Raw genomic sequence first — 21,781 nt, 5'->3', positions numbered from 1 at the left:
CCTCCACAGTTTTACAGGAAATACTGATAGTATCAGTATTTTCAGATCGTATCTGAAAATTTTCCAGGCCAGAGGGGATATCAGGCCAGAGGGCATATCAGGGCATCTTCTGTCCCCATCCTCTACAGTTTTACAGGAAATACTGATACTAACTGAAAATTTTCCTTTTATGATTTTTTTCCTTTTATGATTTTTCTGCAATTTTTTCCAAAACCCTTTACATCAGGGGTTCTCAAACTGGGGGTTGGGACCCCTCAGGGGGTCACGAGATTATTACATGGGGCTAGCTGTCAACCTCCACCCCAAACCCTGCTTTGCCTCCAGCATTTTTAATGGTGTTAAGTATACAAAAAATTCCTTTTACTTTATAAGGGGGATTGCACTCTGAGGCTTGCTGTGTGAAAGGGGTCACCAGTGCAAAAGTTTGAGAACCACTGCTTTACATTCTTGTCTATTTTTGCCTATTTCCAGCCTCTTCATTGTTTTACTATTCTATAATTTTCTCTCTCCTGCAAGGTTCTTTCAATCATCATTGATTTATTGCTTCTGTTTCTCTTTTTCCCCATTTGGTATTTTATGGTAATGTTTATTTTTATTTCTTTATAATACTTCTTGTCTTTCTTTTTACTTTTTTCTCTGCTCAGCTAATTCAGATGGGATTCCTCAAGAAGCTCAAAACTCCATCACTGCCAAGGCTGTGAATGAATGACTGAAATTCACAGTGTAAAAATAGACCATGTAACTACATTATAGATCAAAATTATCTTAAAGAGTCACTAAAATCCTACTGAACTGTTTACAGATTCATTATTTCCCCAAAATTGCAACATTTCAGTGGGAGACAAAAGGGTGATGGAAAGGCCCTGGGTTTGTACTGGCAGGATCCACATGGGAAAGTTACAGCGCAGCAGCACCGTTTCTTGGATTGTGGCAATGCTGTGTATCCTGACTTTCCCACACAGAATATCAGGGTTGGAAGGGACCTCAGGAGGTCACGTAGTCCAGCTCCCTGCTCAGGGCAGGACCAATCCCCAGATGGATTTTTACCCCCGTTCCCTGCCCTATCTAGGACTGCACTCTCACACCACCGCGCTATCCCCCCCTCCCCCACTCGCTCCTCTTTACCCGCGGCGCCCACACCGGGGAGCCACGCCCGCGCGCTGCCAGTCACGCCCCTCCGTCCGGCCTGCAGCTGGGCCCTGGGCGAGGCAGAGGCTCACCCCGGACACCCGAGCGGTCTGAAAGGAGCGGAACCACGTGACAAATCCCGGCGAAGACGCAGCCTCCTCCACAGCCCCAGGGCGGAAGGTAGCTGCCGCCTCCAGCTCAGGGCCCCAACCGACCATAGTCCGGGCAGCCCACCCCGCCGAGCGCCCGGAGGGGGGTGGCTGGCCAGGCTCCCGTTCACCTCACAGGGAACGGCAGGAAGTGGAACGAGACCGGAGCCGTAACTGCTGCAGCGTCTGCTGGATCCTAGCAACAGCGCGCACCGCTCTCGTCACTTGGCAACCGAGGAAACATCCCGCGTGCGCATGCCCACGTACCAGTGCCAGCTCACCTCGTCTCTTTCACTTGCGCGTGCGAACAGGTCAATGCATAATACAACCGTTCGCCTCTTTAGCTGCGCATGCGCGCACTCACCGGCTTGCCCGAAAGAGGAGCGTAGACTGCAAACACACCGTCCCCCGACCTCCCGGCTTTTGTCTCGCGCATGCGCAAAGATAAACACGGACCACGTGCCTTCTGTAGTGCATGCGCAAGAGCTTGAGCTGTAGCGCCCCTTGCGGAGACTGGGGAAGCTGTTCCTTGTTGGCCCTGCTGTGAACGTGCCCAACAGTTACTGCGGGCGCGCGCCTCCGCGGCTGGTGGGGAGCTGGAAAGAGACTGGGTACGACCTACTGTCAGCGCGCCGAGCTCACTAAGCGGCAGCGAGGCTGTCCCGGCGCATGCTGGGAGTTGTAGTACTCCCGGGACTAAGACTGAATGGAACGCGCCGAGGGCAGGGTGGACAGAGACTACAGAACCCAGGCGGCTGCGCGGCGAGGGGAGGCCCGCTGGGATCAGCCCCCTCCTTCTCCCGCTTAATACCTTCAGCGCCGTGCGCGAAGCTGCTGCTGCTTTAGCTGTGCTTAGAGGTGACCCTGAGGCTAGGCAGCGACACAGCCGGACAACCGCTTCGCCCAGCCATGGTCAGTACCGCTCGGCCTGCGGGGGATGCGAAGCCACCTCTGGAGAATATGGGGGGGTGACTCCTACCTGGGGTGGGGGGCTGGGGGTACAGGTTACCTCTTCCCTACCCCTCTCCCTATGTGTGAGGGGGTCGCCCCTGCCTGGGGTGGGGGCTTGGGGAGCAGATCCCCTCCCTCCACACGTGTGGGGGGGTGGTAACCCCTACATGTGTGCAGCGCTGGGGTACAGATCCCCCTCCCGCACCCCTTCTCCGTGGGGGTGGGGCGGGGGTTCGGAGCCCTCAAGGCCCCGTGATGTGTGTGTGGGTGCAGGGGTGTCCCTGTGCAGTTCCTGGTGGGACGGGGGCATGCGCGGAGTATGTGCCTTGGAAGGAGAATCGGGGGTAGGGCGAGCAGTAGGGGTTCCGGGGCCGGTCGGCCACGTTTCGAGGTGAGGCGCCATCGTTCCTATGCTGGGGTGACCCCTTATCCTTGCAGCAGAGGACATGGAGCCTGCAGCCTGGGCCAGAGCCTCGGGTGGTTGCTGAACATTGTAGGCTGCTTGCAACGGGCACATCGGCATGAGTAGTGGTTGTACGCAGATCTGCCAGCTGCTGGGTAAAATCTTGGTGTGTTTTTTTTATAGAAACCGTCTGTTAATTGCTGGCTTGGGGGAGGGGAAGTGGGTGACGTCGCAGCAGTGTCTCGAGGTGGCTTTGAAAGTGTTCTCCAGTAGGTTAATGTGGAACAAGGGCACCTGAGTCTCAAGCTGTTCCAACTAGGGTGCATGTCTGCTGCAGGATTCAAACTAGCAATTCTGATTCAGTGATTTCTATAAAAGTGCTGTATCCTGGTCTAAATGTCACAGGTCTAGGGGATCATATGACATTCTTCTGTGTTACTTTCCAATTCCTTTTCTGTTCAAGCTGTGTGACTTAAGCGGGTTCAAATGATGTAGTTGGGTAAGAGGGAATGGGTGCTGGAACTAATTCCAGACACTAGTCCTGGATTTCAATTGTATTTCTTCTTATGATGATAATAATGAAATGGTTGAGTTGAAAAGCTATTTTGTGTGCAAAGGCCTGAGATATAAACATTCTATTTTAGCAGAGAAATAAGGTGTTAATTACATCACCAAAAGCACTGCAAGGAGCTATATTCATTACACTGCTTCTGTCATTTTGGTGTAACAACAAGGCACACACTGCCTGTGCTCTGGCCTTAAAAGTTTCAAGTCACTTCCATTTCCTATCTATGATGCATCTAGAATTTTGTTCAGGTTAAATGTGTATAGTGCTATGATATTGCTTGCCGTGTCATGTATAAATTACTTGCTTCCTGTCGCTATCTAATGTATATGTAGATGACCCTTCTTCTATCTCTAGTCATGGGGTTTTTTTTGTTTTGTTTTGTTGTCCCTCATGGCTTCCTTGATCCTAAATCCTGCTCTTCAGTTCCAGATTTTTCTACCCCACCTTGTTTTGTTTGTATGTCTAAAATGCTACTCTATTGATTCTACTCCTTGGAGAACCTTGTCATTTTGATTTCATGTTCACACTACTCCAGTCATGTCAATTCATGATGTTCCCAATCCCATTTAGTATTAGGGATGACCGTTTTGAAATTTCTGAAAACAAAGTCCCCCATGATTTCGTATAATTACTATTAGCCAAATCCTTACGTGAACAACACTCACATTTAGGAGCACCTATCTCAACTTCCATTTTAAAAGAACGGACTGGGGAGCATTACATCTGTATAGTACTTGCACATAGCTAGTAACTTCAAGTGCTAAACTGTCTCACCACTCTCTGAACTGTATCAGAATGCAGTTTTCTCAACTAATTCCTCTACTAAAAAATACGGAAAGGACAGAATGAAAGTCTGAGACAAGGTGGGTAAGGCAAAAGAAATGAGAAGACCCCTGTAGAGCTCAAAAACATGTCTCTTTTATTGGACCAGCTTCTGTTGGTGAAAGAGGTTACCTCATGCACCTTGTTTTTCTCATATCGTGGGACCAGCACAGCTACCAGGACACTTCAGACAAGAATTGGTCTCTCGACCAAGTCTTATTGGTCTGATATCTGACTCCTAAGCTTTCAGCTGCAGTAATATTAACTGCTTTATAGTTTTAAAATGTTTTATAAAGCAAGGTGGGTTACTGCTAAAACTTGAACTGTGCATGGATTACTGTCATCTTAATCCCACTTTCTTGTATGTTGTGAATCAAGGTACGTTATCACAGTTAATAATTAAGTTACAGATTGGTAAGGCCTTTTGTAACACAGTCCACCTCTGTGTAGGTAAGAGAGAGTTCTTCTGCCCCCTCCCCCACATCCTACTGTAGGAGGACGATCCAATATTAATTTAATACTATCCTTTGTAGCTACCTGCAGCATCGCTGTCTTATTTTTGTTAAATAGTACTGTATCCAGCAAGTTTGAGAAGTCCTAAATCCTGTTAACATTCAAGGTGTTAACACTTTGCAAAAGATGCTAATTTAAGGTAATAAACACTTATGTAAAAGGGGGGAAGGGAATAAATGGTGCTGATGTCAGCTATGGGTTTGAGATTGAAAGCTTGTGCTCTGTAACCAAGTATTCTTTTTAAAAGACTATTGTCCTCCTTTCCAGAACTTTACTTATGTTGTCTTTTGAAGCTATCTGAGGATGTAAGGGTTCTGTACACACTACTACGATGAAACACTTTATTTTCCCACCCTTTCTCTTGTATAGAACTAAATATTCCATACCCTTTCCTGGCTCTCTTCCAAACTTTTGAATTTGATAGGGGAGGTAAATAACTTCAAAATATGTTAAATGAACTTATTCTATATATTTCATGTAACAAACTCCAAACAGTGGCAATGACTGAAGGCCACTGATCTTGTTACCAGCACATGAAAGCATTCTTACTAAAATTCAGTGTAGGAGCCAAGTCACAGATTAAATTGACTGTCCTGTGTACCGAAGGTTCCTTTCTGAAAGAATGGGCCACCGTGTACAGGGACATGATCATCTTGACATCTAGCAAGTTTAAAACAAAATTGGTTTTAAATGTAGCTTCAGTGGTTCAGCGCTGCTATATCTTGCCATTTTTGTGTTTAAAACCAATCACAATATTAGTATTTGTTTTTAATGCCCTGGCTCCTGAATCTAGAGATCACATGCATGAAAACCTGTTGGTTGGTTGTTTTTTGTCTTAAAAAAAAAAAAAAAAAAAAAAAAAAAGATACTCATTGTTGCAGAGAAGAATCTTGAATACATGAAGTGAGAGCATTCTAAAGACTCAACCTAGACAGCTAATAAACAGTTAAACTAGTAAAAGCTAATAAAAATAATAAAATAAAATTGAGACAATTTAAAAGAAAGATTGGCTTAAGCCAGTTATGGTGTGTTGTGTTTTGTGTGAGAGGGTATGTCTACACTACAGGATTAGTCCGATTTTACATAAATCGGTTTTGTAAAACAGATTGTATAAAGTCGAGTGCACGTGGCCACACTAAGCACAATAATTCGGCGCTGTGCATCCATGTACCGAGGCTAGCGTCGATTTCTGGAGCGTTGCACTGTGGGTAGCTATCCCGTAGCTATCCCATAGTTCCTGCAGTCTGATTGAGACCCCAATGCATGGTGATGCAAAAACAGTGTCGCGGGTGATTCTAGGTAAATGTTGTCACTCATTCCTTCCTCTGTGAAAGCAACGGCAGACAATCATTTCGTGCCCTTTTTCCTTGGATTGCCCTGGCAGACGCCATAGCATGGCAACCATGGAGCCCGTTTTGCCTTTTGTCACTGTCACCGTATGTGTACTGGATGCTGCTGACAAAGGTGGTACTGCAGCGCTATGCAGCAGCATTCATTTGCCTTTGCAGGGTAGCAGAGATGGTTATCAGTTGTTCTGTACCGACTGCCATGTCAATGTGAATTGGCGATGAGATGATGGTTATCAGTTGTTCTGTACTGTCTGCTGCTTTCATGGGTGCCCCTGGCTGGCCTTCACTGAGGTCGGCCGGGGGCACAAAGACAAAAATGGGAATGACTCCCCGAATCATTCCCTCATTTGTTTTGTTTTATCTAAAAATAGTCAGTTCTGCCTAGAACATGGGGCAAGTGTACTAGAGAACCAGTGTACCAGAGAGCCGCTCCGTGTCAGATCCCGCAGAAATGATGAGCTGCATGCCATTCTAGGGGGTGCCCCTGCAACAACCCCACCCATTGCTTCCCTCCTCCCGCAACCCTCCTGGGCTACTGTTGCAGTGTCTCCCCATTTGTGTGATGAAGTAATAAAGAATGCAGGAATAAGAAACACTGACTTTTTAGTACGATAAAATGAGGGGGAGGCAGCCTCCAGCTGCTATGATAGCCCAGGCAGTACAGAATCTTTCCTTTAGACATGAAGGCGGGAGAGGGGAGCTGATGGAGCTCAACCCCCAGTTGCTATGATGAAGACCATTACCAGTCATTTTGTACTATCTGCCGGGAATGACCAGGAGTCATTCCTATTTTTACCCAGGCGCCCCCAGCCGACCTCACCTGAGGCCAGCCAGGAGCACTCATGGGATGATGACGAGGATGGCTACCAGTCCTGCATTGTACCATCTGACAGTGGGGAAGGGAGAGGAGAGGATGCTGCTGTTCAGTGCTGCAGCACCGCGTTTACCAGCAGCATGCAGTAGACATACGGTGACATTGAAAAAAGTCAAGAAACAATTTTTTTCCCTTTTCTTTCATGGGGGGAGAAGGGGGAGTACATTGACGAGATATATCCTGGACCTCCCCGGACAATGTGTTTGACCCTACAGGCATTGGGAGCTCAGCCAAGAATGCAAATACTTTTTGGAGACTGCGGGGACTGTGGGATACCTGGAGTCCTCGGTACCCCCTCCTTCCCTCCATGAGTGTCCATTTGATTCTTTATCTTTCCATTATGCTTGTCGTACAGCACTGTGCTGTGGACTCTGTTCATAGCCTGGAAATTTTTTTCAAATGCTTTGGCATTTCATCTTCTGTAACGGAGCTCTGATAGAACAGATTTGTCTCCCCATACAGCGATCGGATCCAGTATCTCCCATACGGTCCATGCTGGAGCTCTTTTTGGATTTGGGACTGCATCGCCACCCATGCTGATCAGAGCTCCACGCTGGGCAAACAGGAAATGAAATTCAAAAGTTCGCGGGGCTTTTCCTGTCTATCTGGCCAGTGCATCCAAGTTCAGATCGCTTTCCAGAGCGGTCACAGTGATGTACTGTGGGATACTGCCTGGAGGCCAATACCGTCGATTTGCGGCCACACTAACCCTAATCTGACATGGCAGTACTGATTTCAGCGCTACTCCTCTCGTCGGGGAGGAGTATAGAAACCGGTTTAAAGAGCCCTTTATATCAATATAAAGGGCCTTGTTGTGTGGATGGGTGCAGGGTTAAATCGGTTTAATGCTGTTAAATTCGGTTTAAACGCCTAGTGTAGACCAGGCCTGTGTGTGCTGTGGGGGGACAGTAACTCCATGATTTTTACAACATTAGTAATACTGGGTGCTACACCTGCCTCACACCCCCAAGCCAACCTTTGTGGCATTCTCATTTTACTATGCAAGTCTTGTCTCTTGTTGCTGTTAAAGACCCGCCTGTGCAAGCTGATTCTACAGGGGAAATGGTTGAAACTGACTGGATAGAGTAAACTAAAAATTATTTAATCTATTAAGTTTCCTTAAGTATTGCTTGTAACAATAGTAAGTGGGGGGGGAATCACAACTGACTTGCTGAAGTGTTACAATGCAGAGAAACAGTGCCAACTCCTTCCCCCCCCCCCCCAATAAAACATGATAGCACCATCATTTAAGTTGGAAGTCACGCTTTCATTTTGCCAGAAGTGCAGTATTACTAAATAAGTTGAAGTGATGAAAAGTAGAACACATGAATTTTGGTGTGCCAGTGTTGCATATTGTCTCATTTCAAGACCTGTTCAAGATGGTTTTTAAATGTTTGTGTAATTGAGCGATAACTTCATTTTTCATTGTTTCTTACAACTGTCATTTTTATCACAAACTAGCAGAAAGATCATCATTTCACTTAGTCTGACAGAAAACAGAGCCCCTTCAGAAACATCTTGCTGAAGACTAGATTTTAACATCTGGTACAAAGCAGACTTCTTGGGTTACATAATGCTAATTAACTTGTACAGTTCTGTCATCTAGCCAGATTCACAGTTCGGTCATCAAAGAACATGGAAAATGCTGCTTCTCTATCTTGTGGTTGTGTAATATAGCCATCATTCTTGGAATGATTGTATCCTTTTTTCAAAAAATTCTACACCTTCAAGACTTGTAGTAACAAGAATTGAGAGCTTAACCTCACATGCTAATGAACAGGAAACATTCAAAAGACAGATTTTGAGATACATATATCTCAAAGTGTTTGACTTAAGTTTGACAATACACAATTACTGTAGGAGTGACTAACTGAACTTGCTTATACCTTGGAGTCCTAATATTCTAACCTCCTAATTTTTGCTGTTTTTCATTTAATATAATGAAACTAGACTGTTTCTAGATGGCCTCATTTTATAGTTATCTAACACCAGCATGAAGCCATAGTGCTTGGATTCTGAATACTTAAAGGGGAATACGTTAAATCCAGAAGCTGCTTTCATTAGGAAATCCACAAAAGCTTCTCTGAGGTGGTAACTCTTGGCACTGACTGCCAGACTGGGATTTTGTTACCATCCCAAGGCCTGATCTAAATTTAAAAGTTCAGCTGACATACCTATGCTGGTAAGGGATGTGTCTCTTTGTTCTGGCATAGCTGGGTCAGTAAAAGCTCCAGTGTAGAAGCATTTATACCACTATATCTTATGGGTACGGCCCTGCCAAATTTACGGCCATGGAAGAATGCATCACGGATCATGAAATCTGGTCTCCCCATGTGAAATCTGGTCTTTTGTGTGCTTTTACTGGATACTATACAGATTTCATGGGGGAGACCAGCATTTCTCAAATTGGGGGTCCTGACCCAAAAGGAAGTTGCCCCGAGGGTGGGAGGGACACAGTATTGCCACCCTTACTTCTGCGCTGCCTTCAGAGCTGGGTGGCTGGAGAGTGGCAGCTGCTGACTGAGACAGCGCAGATGCGGCAGCCGCCCAGCTCTGAAGGCACCACCAGCAGCAGTGCAGAAGTAAGGGTAGCATTTCCTTCCCCCCCCCCACTCTCTCTCTAACCCTTTGACACTACCTGCCTCCACCCAACTCCTTTTTGGGGTCAGGACTCCTACAATTACAACACTGTGAAGTTTCATATTTAAATAGCTGAAATCATGAAATTTGTTGTTGTTTTTTAAATCTTGTGACTGTGAAATTGACCAAAATGGACCATGAATTTGGTTGAGCCCTCCTTATGGGAACCATCACAAGCTATACTGGTACGGTGATGGAGGGCTTGTCTATACTTATTGGGGGAGATCAACATGCGGTGATGATGCATCGAATTGACTGCAAATCACTGTCCCATCAACTCTGCTCCATGTGAATGGGAGACGCAAGGGGAGTTGACAGGAGAGCGGTAGTAGATCTAAGTAAGTCTACTTCAGCTATGTTATTCATGTAGCTGAAATTGTGTAATTTAGGGTATATCTACACTATGAAGTTAGTTCTACTTAATTGATTTTTTTTTAAGAAATCGATACTGTCATTTGTGTGTCCCCACTAAGTGCATTAAATCGGCGGTGTGCATCCACAGTACCGAGGCTAGTGTTGACTTTCAGAGCATTGCACTGTGGTAGCTATCCCACAGTTCCCGCAGTCTCCACCCCCATTGGAATTTTGGGTTTCACTCACAGTGCTTGATGAGGCAAAAACATTGTTATGGGTGGTTCTGGGTACACGTCGTCGACGCTCCCCTGTGCCCCCTCCCCCCCATAAAAGCAACAGGGGAAAAAATAGTTTCTTGCCTTTTTTCCTGGGTTACCTATGCAGACGACATACCATGGCAGTCATGGAGCCCGCTCAGCTCACTGTCACTGTACGTCTCCTGGATGCTGCTGGGAGATGCGGTACTGCAGTGCTACCCAGCAAAAATGGTTACCAGTCATACTGTACCGTCTGCTGCTGTCATGGGTGCTCCTGGCCAGCCTCGGTGAGGTCAGTCGGGGGTGCATGGACAAAAATTGGAATGACTCCCCAGGTCATTCTCTCCTTTTAAGTTTTTTGTGTGATGGAGATTCAGTCCTACCTAGAATATCAGGCAAGCCTACTAAAGAACCACAGATGCAAATAGCTGCTCCCAGTCAGAGCCCCAGACATCCCGCAGAAATGATGAGCTGCATGCCATTCTAGGGGGTGCCCCTACAACAACCCCACCTGTTGCTTCCCTCTTCTCCCACCCCTTCTGGGCTACTGTGGCAGTTATCCCCCCATTTGTGTGATGAAGTAATAAAGAATGCATGAATTTGAAACAACGCTGACTTTATTGCCTCTGCAAGCAGAGATCAAAGGGAGGGGCAGGGCGGATGGCTTACAGGGAAGTAGTGAACCACCATTCTGCACTTGCTCAGCCTGGTGTCCAGGCTTCATGAGCCATGGGAGCAAGGAGTAGGCTGGGGTAAGTGTGACCACACAGTGCCGCAGACTGGGAGAACAGCCTGAGGCAGAAGCCTCCAGCTGGCATGATATTCCAGGCAGGACTGAATCTCCATTACACAATTAAAAGAGAATGACCTGAAGTCATTCCTATTTTTGTTCAGGCACCCCCGACTGACCTCATTGAGGCCGGCCAGGAGCACCCACAGAACAACGATGACGGCTACCATTCATACTGCACCGTCTGCTGTCAGCAAGGCAAGGGGATGCTGCTGTGTAGTGCTGCAGTACTGCATCTGCCAGCAGCATCCAGTAAACATATGGTGACAATGAAAAAAGGTGAAAAACAATTTCTTTCCTGTTGCTTTCATGGGGGAGAGGGGGCTGACGACGTACCCAGAACCACCCGCGACAATGTTTTTGACCCATCAGACATTGGGAGTTCAACCCAGAATTCAGATGGCTGGCAGAGACTGTGGGAACTGTGGGATTGCTAGTCATCAGTTGCCCCTCACTCCATGAGAGCAACTGCAGACAATCGTTTTGCTCCTCTTTTCCATGCAGACACTATAGCACAGCATGCATGGAGCCCGCTTAAATCGCTGCGGCAGTTATGAGCACTGATTTTTAAATCTGATGATTTTTTTTTTGATGTTCCTCCCCTCTCCCCCAAAAGGCATTTTATCTAAAGATGGTTTCAATTAAGATACATTTATAGTTCAAAGATATCTCATCATGGGAATAGGGATTATAAATTCTATAGTATGAGACAATATATTCATGTAATGTTTAAGAGAAGTTTTGTAAATGAGTTCCAATAGTTCATGGATTAGGGACCCAATATTATAGGGTTCCACGGGCATCTGTATAGAGTATTTAGGTTAATCTTTCTATCTTCTCAGTGGGGCTCAGTCTAGAAGGTACCATCAGAGATGCTTAGTTTTGCTGTTCTCAAACTGTTGATTAGTGTCTCCAGAGATAACATGCTTGTTAACAGCAAAAATGTTTTAAAATTAAATAAATAATATATAGAGGTGAGAAATAACAGACCTCAACACTGTTGTCCCTCTGCAAATTTGTGTACACAGACTGCTGGGGGCAGAATAGATCTGGACAAGACGAAGTCTGGAGATAAATGTAAGACAGGAGGGACAGGCAGTAGAAACAAAAGTGAAACTGTTTGAGCAGCGTATTCCAGATTGCACTTTTTTGTAGAAATCTATGATTAAATCAAATCTTCTTGACTAGCAATTTAAATCAATTGGATTTTAAATCAAATCCACACTGCTTGGTTTGCTGTCTGTTGCTCAAGAGCAATATGGAGTGACACTGCACTAGTCCTAAGTCTATGATCTGACCAGCATTAAATCATGGAGAGCTCTTCACCAGATAATAATGTAATTGTTCATGTGCCAGTGTTTTAAGCAAGGATGCATCCAGGTTGTCTTATACTTGTTGGCCCGTTGAAACAGTGGATTGATTGATTAGGTTGTACATGTTGCATTTGGAAAGTAGTAGCAAGCTGCTAGAGTTTGTGTTGCCAACTCCATTACTAAGTGTCTGGGTCACCTTCCCTGGCGTCGTCATCATTGGTATAAATACTTTCATATCAATATAAATGTTCACATTAGAGTTTTTGCTAGCGTACCCATACAGACAGAACCTTCCTAGTGTAAACAAGCTCTAAAACAAAGAGGTATTGCTCTTTTCATCCTTTGTATTTTTCACACTTGCAAATATGGCAGCTTAACCTCAATCCCAGGAGATTGCTCTGAGGCTGCATGAGAACTTGATATAAGACACATTGCTCTTCACTCTGCCTCTGGATATTGGGGGTGATTCTTGGGCAGTGAAAAACAGTAGGTAAAAGGCTGGTGTGTATACTGCTTTTTTTTTTTGTATGAGAACAGCCATACTGGGTCAGACCAAAGGTCCATCTAGCCCAGTATCCTGTCTTCCAACAGTGGCCAATGCTAGGTGCCCCAAAGGGAATGAACAGAACAAGTAATCATCACGTGATGCATCCCCTGACACCCATTCCCAGCTTCTGGCAAACAGAGGCTACAGACACCATCCCTGCCCATCCTGCCTAGTAGCCATCGATGGACCTGTCCTCCATGTACTTATCTAGTTCGTGTTTTTTTTTTTTGAACCTTGTTACAGGCTTGGCCTTCACAACATTCTCTGGCAAAGAGTTGTGCGCTGTGTGGAAAAAATACTTCCCCCTTTTTTTTTTTTTTTTTTTTTTTTAAGATTTGCTGCCTATTAATTTCATTGGGTGACCCCTAGTCATTGTATAATGAAAAGACATAAATAGCACTTCCTTATTTACTTTCTCCACACCAGTCATGATTTTATAGACCTTTTCCAAGTTGGTTGAGATGGGGTGACTACATCTGCACACAGTATTCAAGATGTGGTCGTACCATGGACTTATAGATGCAATATGTTTTCTGTCTTATTATCTATCCCTTTTTTTAATGATTCCCAACAATCTGTTCACCCTTTTTTTGGTGACTGCTACTGCACATCGAGTGGATGTTTTCAGAGAACTATCCACAATGCCTCCACAGTCTCTTGAGTATTTCACTTGAATTGCTACATAAGTTTTTAGTTGGTGTCCTAATTACAGGTCCACCAGTTATCTAGGTTTGCAGTATTCTACAAATCTCCATTTGCAAGTAAATCTGCAAATTAATGTAACGAGAGTAGTCTTTAATATAGTGTGATGTAATTCTAAGCTGCATGTTCTGCCAATCTTCTGAAGACTTGTGCAAGCTCTCCAATAAGTTTTTGAAGCATAAAAGCTACACTGTAGTCTAAGGGAATCTTGTGAGTCTGTATTTGAAGTGCCTATGCTTTAAAAAGGCAGTGTTTTTCCCCATACTTTAAACTGTTCTGGCCTTCATTTAAAAATACTCCCCACCACTCTCTTCGGAACAAAGTGCAAACAAGTCTTGGAATATTTCTGGTTCTGGGGTTTCAACTTGCAGCTTTTTGGCTACCTTTCTGCAGGTCTGGTCTGCTCCCAGAAAACATTTGGGAGTGCTGCTATGGGTTTAAAAGAGAAGCAGAATCCTAGGCGCTGACCCTGTTCTGGGTTTTTGCACATGCTTTGCATCCAGAAGTATTAAATATTTTAATGCCCTTTCTACAATAACTGCTGAAAATGTTTAATGACTCTTTAATCAGGGGAAACTGTATCGCCAGCAATGTGTTAACTGAGTGGTGTGTTTTGTTTTTGGCTTTTTTTTCTTCTTTTTTCAGTCCGAACCAATTAAAGTCCTAGTGACTGGAGCTGCTGGTCAGATTGCCTATTCTCTGCTCTACAGCCTTGCCAAGGGCGATGTCTTTGGCAAAGAACAGGTAATGGTTAAACTGAACTATCACTTGCCTTATTCAACAGTATTGAAGAAACAACAATCTCTGTAAAATCTCTTGATGAACTTGGAATTAAGTTTTCCTGTGAGCCTTCACATTTCATGCAAAGACATAAGTTACTGTTCTGAGTGTAGGGTTGCCAACCGTCCCGTTTTTTTTTTTTTGGGAGAGCCTGATATTGGGAGACTATCTCCTGGAGGCTACTGAAGCCAAACCAGGAGATTTTAAGGCTCTTAAAAGCCCAGAGGGGCTAAGGCAGCCAGGCTCCCTGCCTGCCCTGGCCCCGCGCTGCTCCTGGAAGCAGCCAGCATGTCCCTGCAGCTCCTGGGAGGTGGGCAGGGGGTCTCCACGTGCTGCCTGCACCCCAAGCACTGACTCTGCAGCTCCCATTGGCCAGGAACTGCAGCCAATGGGAGCTGCAGGGGTGGTGCCTGCAGGTAGAGAGAATGCACGGCGCCCCAACCAGGAGCTGCCTGAGGTAAGCACTGCCCAGCTGGAACCTGCACCCCTAGTCCTGAACCTGCACCCCCTCCCACACCCCAGCCTCCTGCCTGAGCCCCCACCCACACCCAAACTCCCTCCCAAGCTTGCACTCCAATCCCCTGCCCCAGGCTCAGCCCAGAACCCCCTCCCACACTCCAAACTCCTCAGCTCCAGCCCAGAGCCCCCACCCCCTCCTGCACCCCAGCCTCCTGCCCCAGCCTGGTGAAAGGAGTGAGGATGGGGGAAAGCGAGCGACGGGGGGAGGGGGAATGGAGTGACCAAGGCGGATCCTCGGGGAAGGGGCAGGGCAGGGAAAGGATGTTTGAGTTTGTGTGATTAGACCGTTGGCAAACCTAGCAGTGAGCCTGAAGAGAAGAAATAGAGCCTTGAGTTATTCTGCATCGTGTTTTTTATATGCATTCAGTGCTGAATTGTGATGCTGCTGTTAGTCACTCTCTTAGTAAATCGGCTGTTATTCATTCCCACCTCTCCCAAAGGGTGATGTTAACTAATATCTAGCTGCAGGAAGAAATAATTGAAAAACTGAGTAAGCCTACACTTATTATTCGGTATACTTTTGTTTTTCAGCCTCTTGTTCTTGTACTGCTGGATATCACTCCCATGATGACTGTACTAGATGGTGTAATCATGGAACTACAAGACTGTGCCCTTTCACTGCTGAGAGGTAATCAAAAGGAATACAGACTTTCTGAAAGTTAACTTAGCTTGATTAACTGCAGACTGTAAAAAGTATGATCAACTCTTCAGAAATGGGTGTTTGAGTGTCACCTACAATACTTGCATATGCAAAATTGGTATTTGCATATGTAATATCTGGGAATTTGGTTTATACTATTTAAACCATGAAAGTAAGATGCATGTTTATGTATCTGGCAAACAATTGGCTGCTTGAACTATCATGTCATGATAGGCCTCTTGGCCTAGTAGTGAAATAGCTTTGTCTTTTCTGATGTGCCAATGCTTTTTTCTGTGGTAGTTATGAAACACAAACTCTGAAAATCCCTGAAAAAATCAAGACAAAATTGAGAAATGGTTTGATCAACTTGTCTAACAAATTATGGATTCTTGAGTATAGTTTCTTGAGGTGGAAGAAAGTGAGCTAATGGGCAATGCTGTAGTTATTATAGTAGCTGTTTCAAATATCAGTTGATAAATAAAATTTCCCAGATTGAGTAGTTTTACTAAACCTTCTCCAGTGTGAATTAATATTACTGGTTATTGAGGAAAGAAACTCATTTGGGTCATGAATGGCAGCTGGATTTTTTTTTTGTTACATGGGATGGAGAAGTGAGGAGTACTATGTATAGGGTACATCAAAAGATACAGGCAAACAAATGAGGATGCATAATTCATTCATGTTAGAAGTTGCTAACACCCATTGACGACTTAGTGTAAGGAAAAAGTTTAATTACTGCTGTAGTAAGTATGGGCATTTGCTCTCTAGGGGTGTCTGTAATCAGACAGGCAGCTGTGACAGTGCTTAAATAGAAGGTAGTCCAAAGAATAATTCCATTTATGTTACCATGGAGCTCACCAAAAGATTGGTCTGTTACTAATTCTGTCTCTTCCCTCCTTTGCTTACAGAGGTCATTGCAACAGACAAGGAGGAGGTTGCATTTAAAGATATTGACGTAGCAATTCTGGTTGGCTCCATGCCAAGGAGAGAGGGCATGGAGAGGAAAGATTTACTCAAAGCAAATGTGAAAATTTTTAAATCCCAGGGTGCAGCCTTGGACAAGTATGCCAAGAAGACTGTCAAGGTGATTACAGAAACTGTTTCATTTTTTAACTGGAAACTCTTTACCAAGCAACTTAAAGATCCAGGCAAGAGCTGTAGAGTAGTACAGATGTAGCATGACAAATTTTGTTTTATGGAAGTCTTGCTTCTCAAATACTCTGTATTGGCCAAAGGCTGAAGGGAGGCATCCCATTGATCAAGGGAATGATCCCAGTCCATTCTCATTGACAGAAGATGATAGGTAGGAGTGTGTAGTGTCCTGCAGTTACTTTTCAGAGGTGGGGAGCAGTAGAGTGAGAAGAGGTGGCCTCCTATCGATAATAGCACATGCAAATGAGCAACCAATTTACTGATGCAAACTTGGCTCCTATTTCATATGAATCTGTAGCTTTAATTTAATGACTTCAATATCAGTCAAGTGAAGTCACATAAAATAAAAATAGGCTTTGTTTAAGAATGGACTCATGTGGCTTCCCTCCTACAGCTCCTAATCTCATACTCATTCTCCCACTGTGCTTTGTAACTGACTTTAATGCCTGCTTCCTCTGCTGATGAACTTCCTGCTGAGTCTACAGGGCTGTTCAGTGTCTTCTACAGTTGAAATAAAAATTAGCATCAGCTGTTACAGAGTAATGAGAAACTGAGACGTTGGAATCTCAAAAAGGGAAATATAAAAGCATGTCTCTAGATCAGCTCACCAGATGGAGGCTGTATGGAGCTTGACACTGTTTTCTTCATCAATTAATCTGTCCTTTTTCATATTAACAAGAGAAACTGACGACTTGAGATGCAGCATCTTACTTCAAATAGAGCTATCTTAATGGGAAACTTTCACGGGGAGGGCGGAGCAGAAAGCAAGCAAGGAAAGAGCTGACTAGTTTGTGTGTGTAAATCTCGTAGTGTATTAAGAGATTATGGGGGTTTTTGCAGGGCAGAGGTAAATAAACTAGACTGGAGGTAAATAGTGCTGATATCTAATACTTGTCTCCTTTATTATAGAGGCACTTGTGAAGAAGCATTTAAAATGAACGGTTCTGTGATTCTATATTTATGCTATCCTCTTGTGTGTCGTTTTTTTCTTTTTGATAAGCTATTTTAAATTAGTGATTTATACAATGTGTTTAGGATTTAAACAAGACTGTCTTCATTTCTCGACAGCTACTTTGGAGTAAAGCCTCTTCTTTACAAATGGTGAATGTTGTGTTTACCCAGCTGCAGGAAATGAATTTGCAGAAATGGTAACTTGACAAAACAGTTGACTTCTCTTCTTGTCCTACTCCCCTTCATTGCCTTCCTAGGTTGTAGTGGTAGGAAATCCAGCAAATACCAACTGCCTGACTGCTTCGAAGTCAGCTCCCTCAATACCAAAGGAAAACTTCAGCTGTCTAACTCGTTTGGACCACAACCGAGCTAAAGCCCAGGTAGGAAGAATCCATCCAGGGCTAGAATACCTTCTTACATCTGTCTTATAAAGAAGTGTTTAAATTTAAACTTTCTCAGAAAGCAGTGTGTTATCCTTAGATGTACTAAACACTTAAAGTGTAGCTGAAATTGATATGTTCCATGTCTTTTCTAAATTCAAATTAGATTGCTCTGAGACTTGGTGTAAGTGCTAATGATGTGAAGAATGTCATCATCTGGGGAAATCACTCCTCCACTCAGTATCCAGATTTTACCCATGCTAAGGTGAAAGTGCAAGGAAAAGAAGTTGGCGTTTATGAAGCAGTAAAAGATGACAGCTGGCTGAAGGGTGACTTTATCACGGTAAGATTTTCTGTTTTGTTAATGATCTATCAGCATAATTGGACAATACAGTGCTTCTGTTAGACTAATTCTGACTCCAGTGTAAAAAGCTAGTGTTAATACATACACGATGGAAATCTTATGGCAAACCTTAGCAAAGCAGATCTTCCAGTCCTACTAAAATTGATTTGTCTTCAAATAGATTGTCAGAATAATCAGATATTTGCATCTTTAAAATTTGTAGTCCTGTTCCTGTGGTGTTTCCTTTTGCATAAACCTAAATAAGTATGCTAGCTGGATTTTTTTTTTTCTGCTGACATGATCAATAGTGAAAGTTTAATGTTGAGAGTCAAAATTGCTGCCACAGGGTGTCATGTGGTGTCCAAGCCTCTGTAGGGAGAGGATAGTTCACTTTTCAGTAGTTTTAGTCCCTAGAATTGGGAAAGCTGCCCTCTGAATATACTGATCATCACTTGGGAATGAGGGTAGTGGATTTCTTTTTTTTTTTTTTTTTTTTTTTTTTAAAGGCTGCCATTTTCTAACTCAAGAATTGTGTGGTTTGACTGACTGCTGAGCAGTGCTTCCCATAAAGAATTTGAATTGCCTGTGCCCCATAGGCTGTGCTACCTTCTAGCTTGTTTCTGGATGCAATTTAAGATATGTTTGACCTATAAAAGGAGTCCTTTGCTTCTTATGTGGGGTTGTGAGGTCCCTTTTTTCTAATTAATTTATTATACACTCAGAGTTGAGGTGCTGGAGTCCTTAGATTTAAACAGGAGGGCTTCAGTGTTGGGTCCTTGACTCTGGCCTGCTGCACACAGCTGGGACAGGCCCTCATGGGAATATCATATAGCTGGTCTGTTACATAAATGTGTGTGTGGTCATCTGAGGGGGTATTAAGATGGTTCAGAGGTGCTTGCTTCCTAGGGGACAACAATACAGACAACAAAAGATTCAGAACGTTTGTTGGTTTTTTTTTTTTGGACACATTCCTTGCTGGGCATATTAATACAGAACTCTGAGTAATAATTCATTTAAACTACTATTGCCACCCCTTTTAGAAGCAGTGCAAAGGCTTAGGGGAGTCAGGGGTAACAGAGGAACTGCAGGAGAGGGAAATAATTGCTGGGAAGGAGCCTGGGAGTGAACCTTGAGGCTTGTTGGGTGTGGGTGGGAGAAATGTGGGGGGAGGCTGGTTTTTTGTTTCTGTTTTGTTGGGGAGCCTTCCCTATGCAAACCCTGGCTGACCCCTCGCCTCTCCCATTCAGTCAGGCACGTCTACCCCGTCCCCATGTGTCCTTGTTCCTCCCTCCCCCTCCCCATTCAGCTCCTGGCTCAGTCTTGTCACCCCACTAGCTTCTGTGCCCCTGCCTCGGTCTGTCTTCCCCCCTGCCCCCCAGCAGATTAGTGTGCCCTGCTCTGTCCCTCCCATATCCTGTGCTGCCTCCCATGGGCAGGGCAGTTGGGAAGTCAGCTTCTGGCCCTTCCCTCTCCACAGCTGGCTGCTCCCTCCCATGAGATTGTTGCCCTCTCTTCTGACCCCCCACATCAGCCCCTGGTAGGCAAAAAGTGTAAGTGCATCTTCCTTTCATCTCCCCATCAGATTCAGTTATTCTGCAAGAGACACACATTCTGCGCTTGCGCAGTGGCACAGATTTCCCCCAGCAGTAGCATGTTAACAGTGACTAGACGACAAAGCCACTACTTGCTTGCTTAAGCCTTCTGTCATTTATTGACTATATGCAAATAAGATGTCCCTTTTGTCTTTACTACAGATTGTTCAGCAACGTGGTGCAGCTGTTATTAAAGCCAGGAAGCTGTCCAGTGCAATGTCAGCTGCCAAAGCTATCTGTGACCATGTGAGGGACATCTGGTTTGGCACTCCAGAGGTAAATATTGCTATGGCACATAAGAGGTGCTCTTGACTAATCTCTTTAAACTTTTTGTGTTTTAATGACCTTCTGGAGCAACACTGGGTAGATTAATCTGTCTAATCATGAGTGACAGAAGATATTACACACTTGGGACTATAACAAATGCAGCAAGGCTGTCTATATTATAAATTGTTTGTTTTCTCTGAGAAAGTAATTTTAGTTAAATTTGTGCCCACAGTAATAGCCAGGAGAGCTACTTATCACTAACTTTTTGTTTTCAGGGGGAATTTGTTTCCATGGGAGTCATTTCTGATGGAAATTCCTATGGTATCCCTGAGGATTTGCTCTATTCATTCCCTGTTGTAATCAAGGTAACTACACTATTTAAATCTATCAAGATTTAACTTTTGAAATGTCTTGTTATATACAAAGTAGGAGGAGGTTATGTAGATTTCAGGAGCAGCATTTTAGGATTTGGATCATTGGTGCTGTGAATCAGGCTTTCAACATACTACTTCTGCCCACTGCAAGATGCCCATTACACTCACTGTTCCATAATTTGAGTTGTCAAATGAATATTGGATGGCTGCAGAAAAACATAGTCTGAAGTGTAGGGAAAAGGAGGTAGAAAGAAAACACTGCAACTAACCTTCTGCACTGAATCTGAAGAAAAATATTAATGCTCTATAGACGGCTCAGGTAAAAAAGAAATCCGAGACACAAGTCCATCTGTTTCAATCAGTTTGTTTGGGGATATTTACAGGTAAACTTGTAATTCTCATTCTCTTGACAAACTCTAGTCACTATACTACAGCAGACTTCTAAAGAAACACATCTTCTCTACACCATCACGTGGTTTCAGTTTGAGCAAGCATGTGTTCTAACACAATTTCTGGACCACAGATTAGCATTTGTGTTCAGAGGTGTCTCTCATTTCACTGGCGTACCAAAACTGCAAAACTAGGTGCTGCTTTTAGACCGTACAAGACTTGTTCTCATACAGACTTACTTTCAAACAGGATAAAACCTGGAAGTTTGTCGAAGGTCTTCCTATTAATGACTTTTCCCGAGAGAAGATGGATCTGACTGCAAAGGAGTTGATGGAAGAAAAGGAGACTGCTGTGGAGTTTATTTCCAGTGCATGACTAGCTGATCATCAAGATTTAGAAAATCCTTTAAAAGCTGAAGAGTCTAAAAGTCGTCTGTAAATCTAGTAACAAATGCTGTTGCCGTATTCAAGTTTGTTTTGTGGCAGTCATTCACTTTAAAGGTTACGTGCTTATTGGTACCCGTGTGCCTATTATCAAGAGTTCTTGGCAATTAAACATACAAGCGATTCAAAATCTCTGCTTTTTTCACCAAAACTTGTCGATTCAGTAATATACGTTTTCTGTATCGAATAGAGAATAGTCATTCAGTCTTGTTCAGAAATTGGCACTGGTGGCATTTGAATTGTCAGGGTTAACATTCAAGTGGCTTAATATTAAAAGGAAGATAAAAATGCCAATAGTTCTCCTTGAACTAATACTTACCTATTTTAAAAATGCAAGTAGGAAATTAGCTGATGGATACAGAGCATGTACTGTTCACTCTGGTTACACCTGACTGTGTTTAATAGAAACATTAAAGGATGGTTAATGGCACAATGGATGCCAATCACATCTCCCTGTCTTCTCTGACTTTTCTAAACATACTTTTGCCTCTGTAAATTGTGTGATGGGCAGGATACCTCCCTGGGCAGCCATATAACTGATGGCTTTTGTAAAAATATTCTCTTGTGTTCAGTCTTGAGTTAAAAGGGCA

General features: G+C 44.0%; 2 protein-coding genes across 6 annotated transcripts in view; one reads left to right on the top strand and one right to left on the bottom strand.

Moving 5' to 3' along the window:
* The window catches only part of WDPCP (WD repeat containing planar cell polarity effector), a 230,839-nt gene extending 228,897 nt beyond the window's left edge, over window positions 1-1,942 (bottom strand). For all 5 annotated transcript variants that reach the window (XM_030557924.1, XM_030557925.1, XM_030557923.1 and 2 more), the window contains exon 1: window positions 1,642-1,942. The gene's annotated coding sequence lies outside the window, so the exon portion shown is untranslated. The remainder of the gene's footprint in view (window positions 1-1,641) is intronic.
* A 143-nt stretch (window positions 1,943-2,085) lies between these two features.
* MDH1 (malate dehydrogenase 1) lies at window positions 2,086-21,639 on the top strand. Its single transcript, XM_030557929.1, has 9 exons — window positions 2,086-2,189; window positions 14,006-14,104; window positions 15,191-15,287; window positions 16,208-16,383; window positions 17,660-17,782; window positions 17,949-18,125; window positions 19,880-19,993; window positions 20,260-20,349; window positions 20,998-21,639. Exons 1-9 carry the CDS (start codon window positions 2,187-2,189, stop codon window positions 21,121-21,123), a joined length of 1,005 nt encoding a protein of 334 aa, XP_030413789.1. The 5' UTR covers window positions 2,086-2,186; the 3' UTR covers window positions 21,124-21,639.
* The last annotated feature ends 142 nt before the right edge of the window (window positions 21,640-21,781 follow it).

The sequence above is a fragment of the Gopherus evgoodei genome, chromosome 3 (genome assembly GCF_007399415.2).
Source record: "Gopherus evgoodei ecotype Sinaloan lineage chromosome 3, rGopEvg1_v1.p, whole genome shotgun sequence".
Lineage (NCBI taxonomy): Eukaryota > Metazoa > Chordata > Testudines > Testudinidae > Gopherus > Gopherus evgoodei.
This window is presented reverse-complemented; position numbering and strand designations above follow the sequence as displayed.

What these genes read in the sequence shown, in the direction of transcription:
- MDH1 (XM_030557929.1), top strand. An exon ending in TGCCCTTTCACTGCTGAGAG is followed by an intron (nt 15,288 to 16,207) that starts GTAATCAAAAGG and finishes CTTTGCTTACAG; the next exon opens with AGGTCATTGCAACAGACAAG. An exon ending in CATTCCCTGTTGTAATCAAG is followed by an intron (nt 20,350 to 20,997) that starts GTAACTACACTA and finishes ACTTTCAAACAG; the next exon opens with GATAAAACCTGGAAGTTTGT.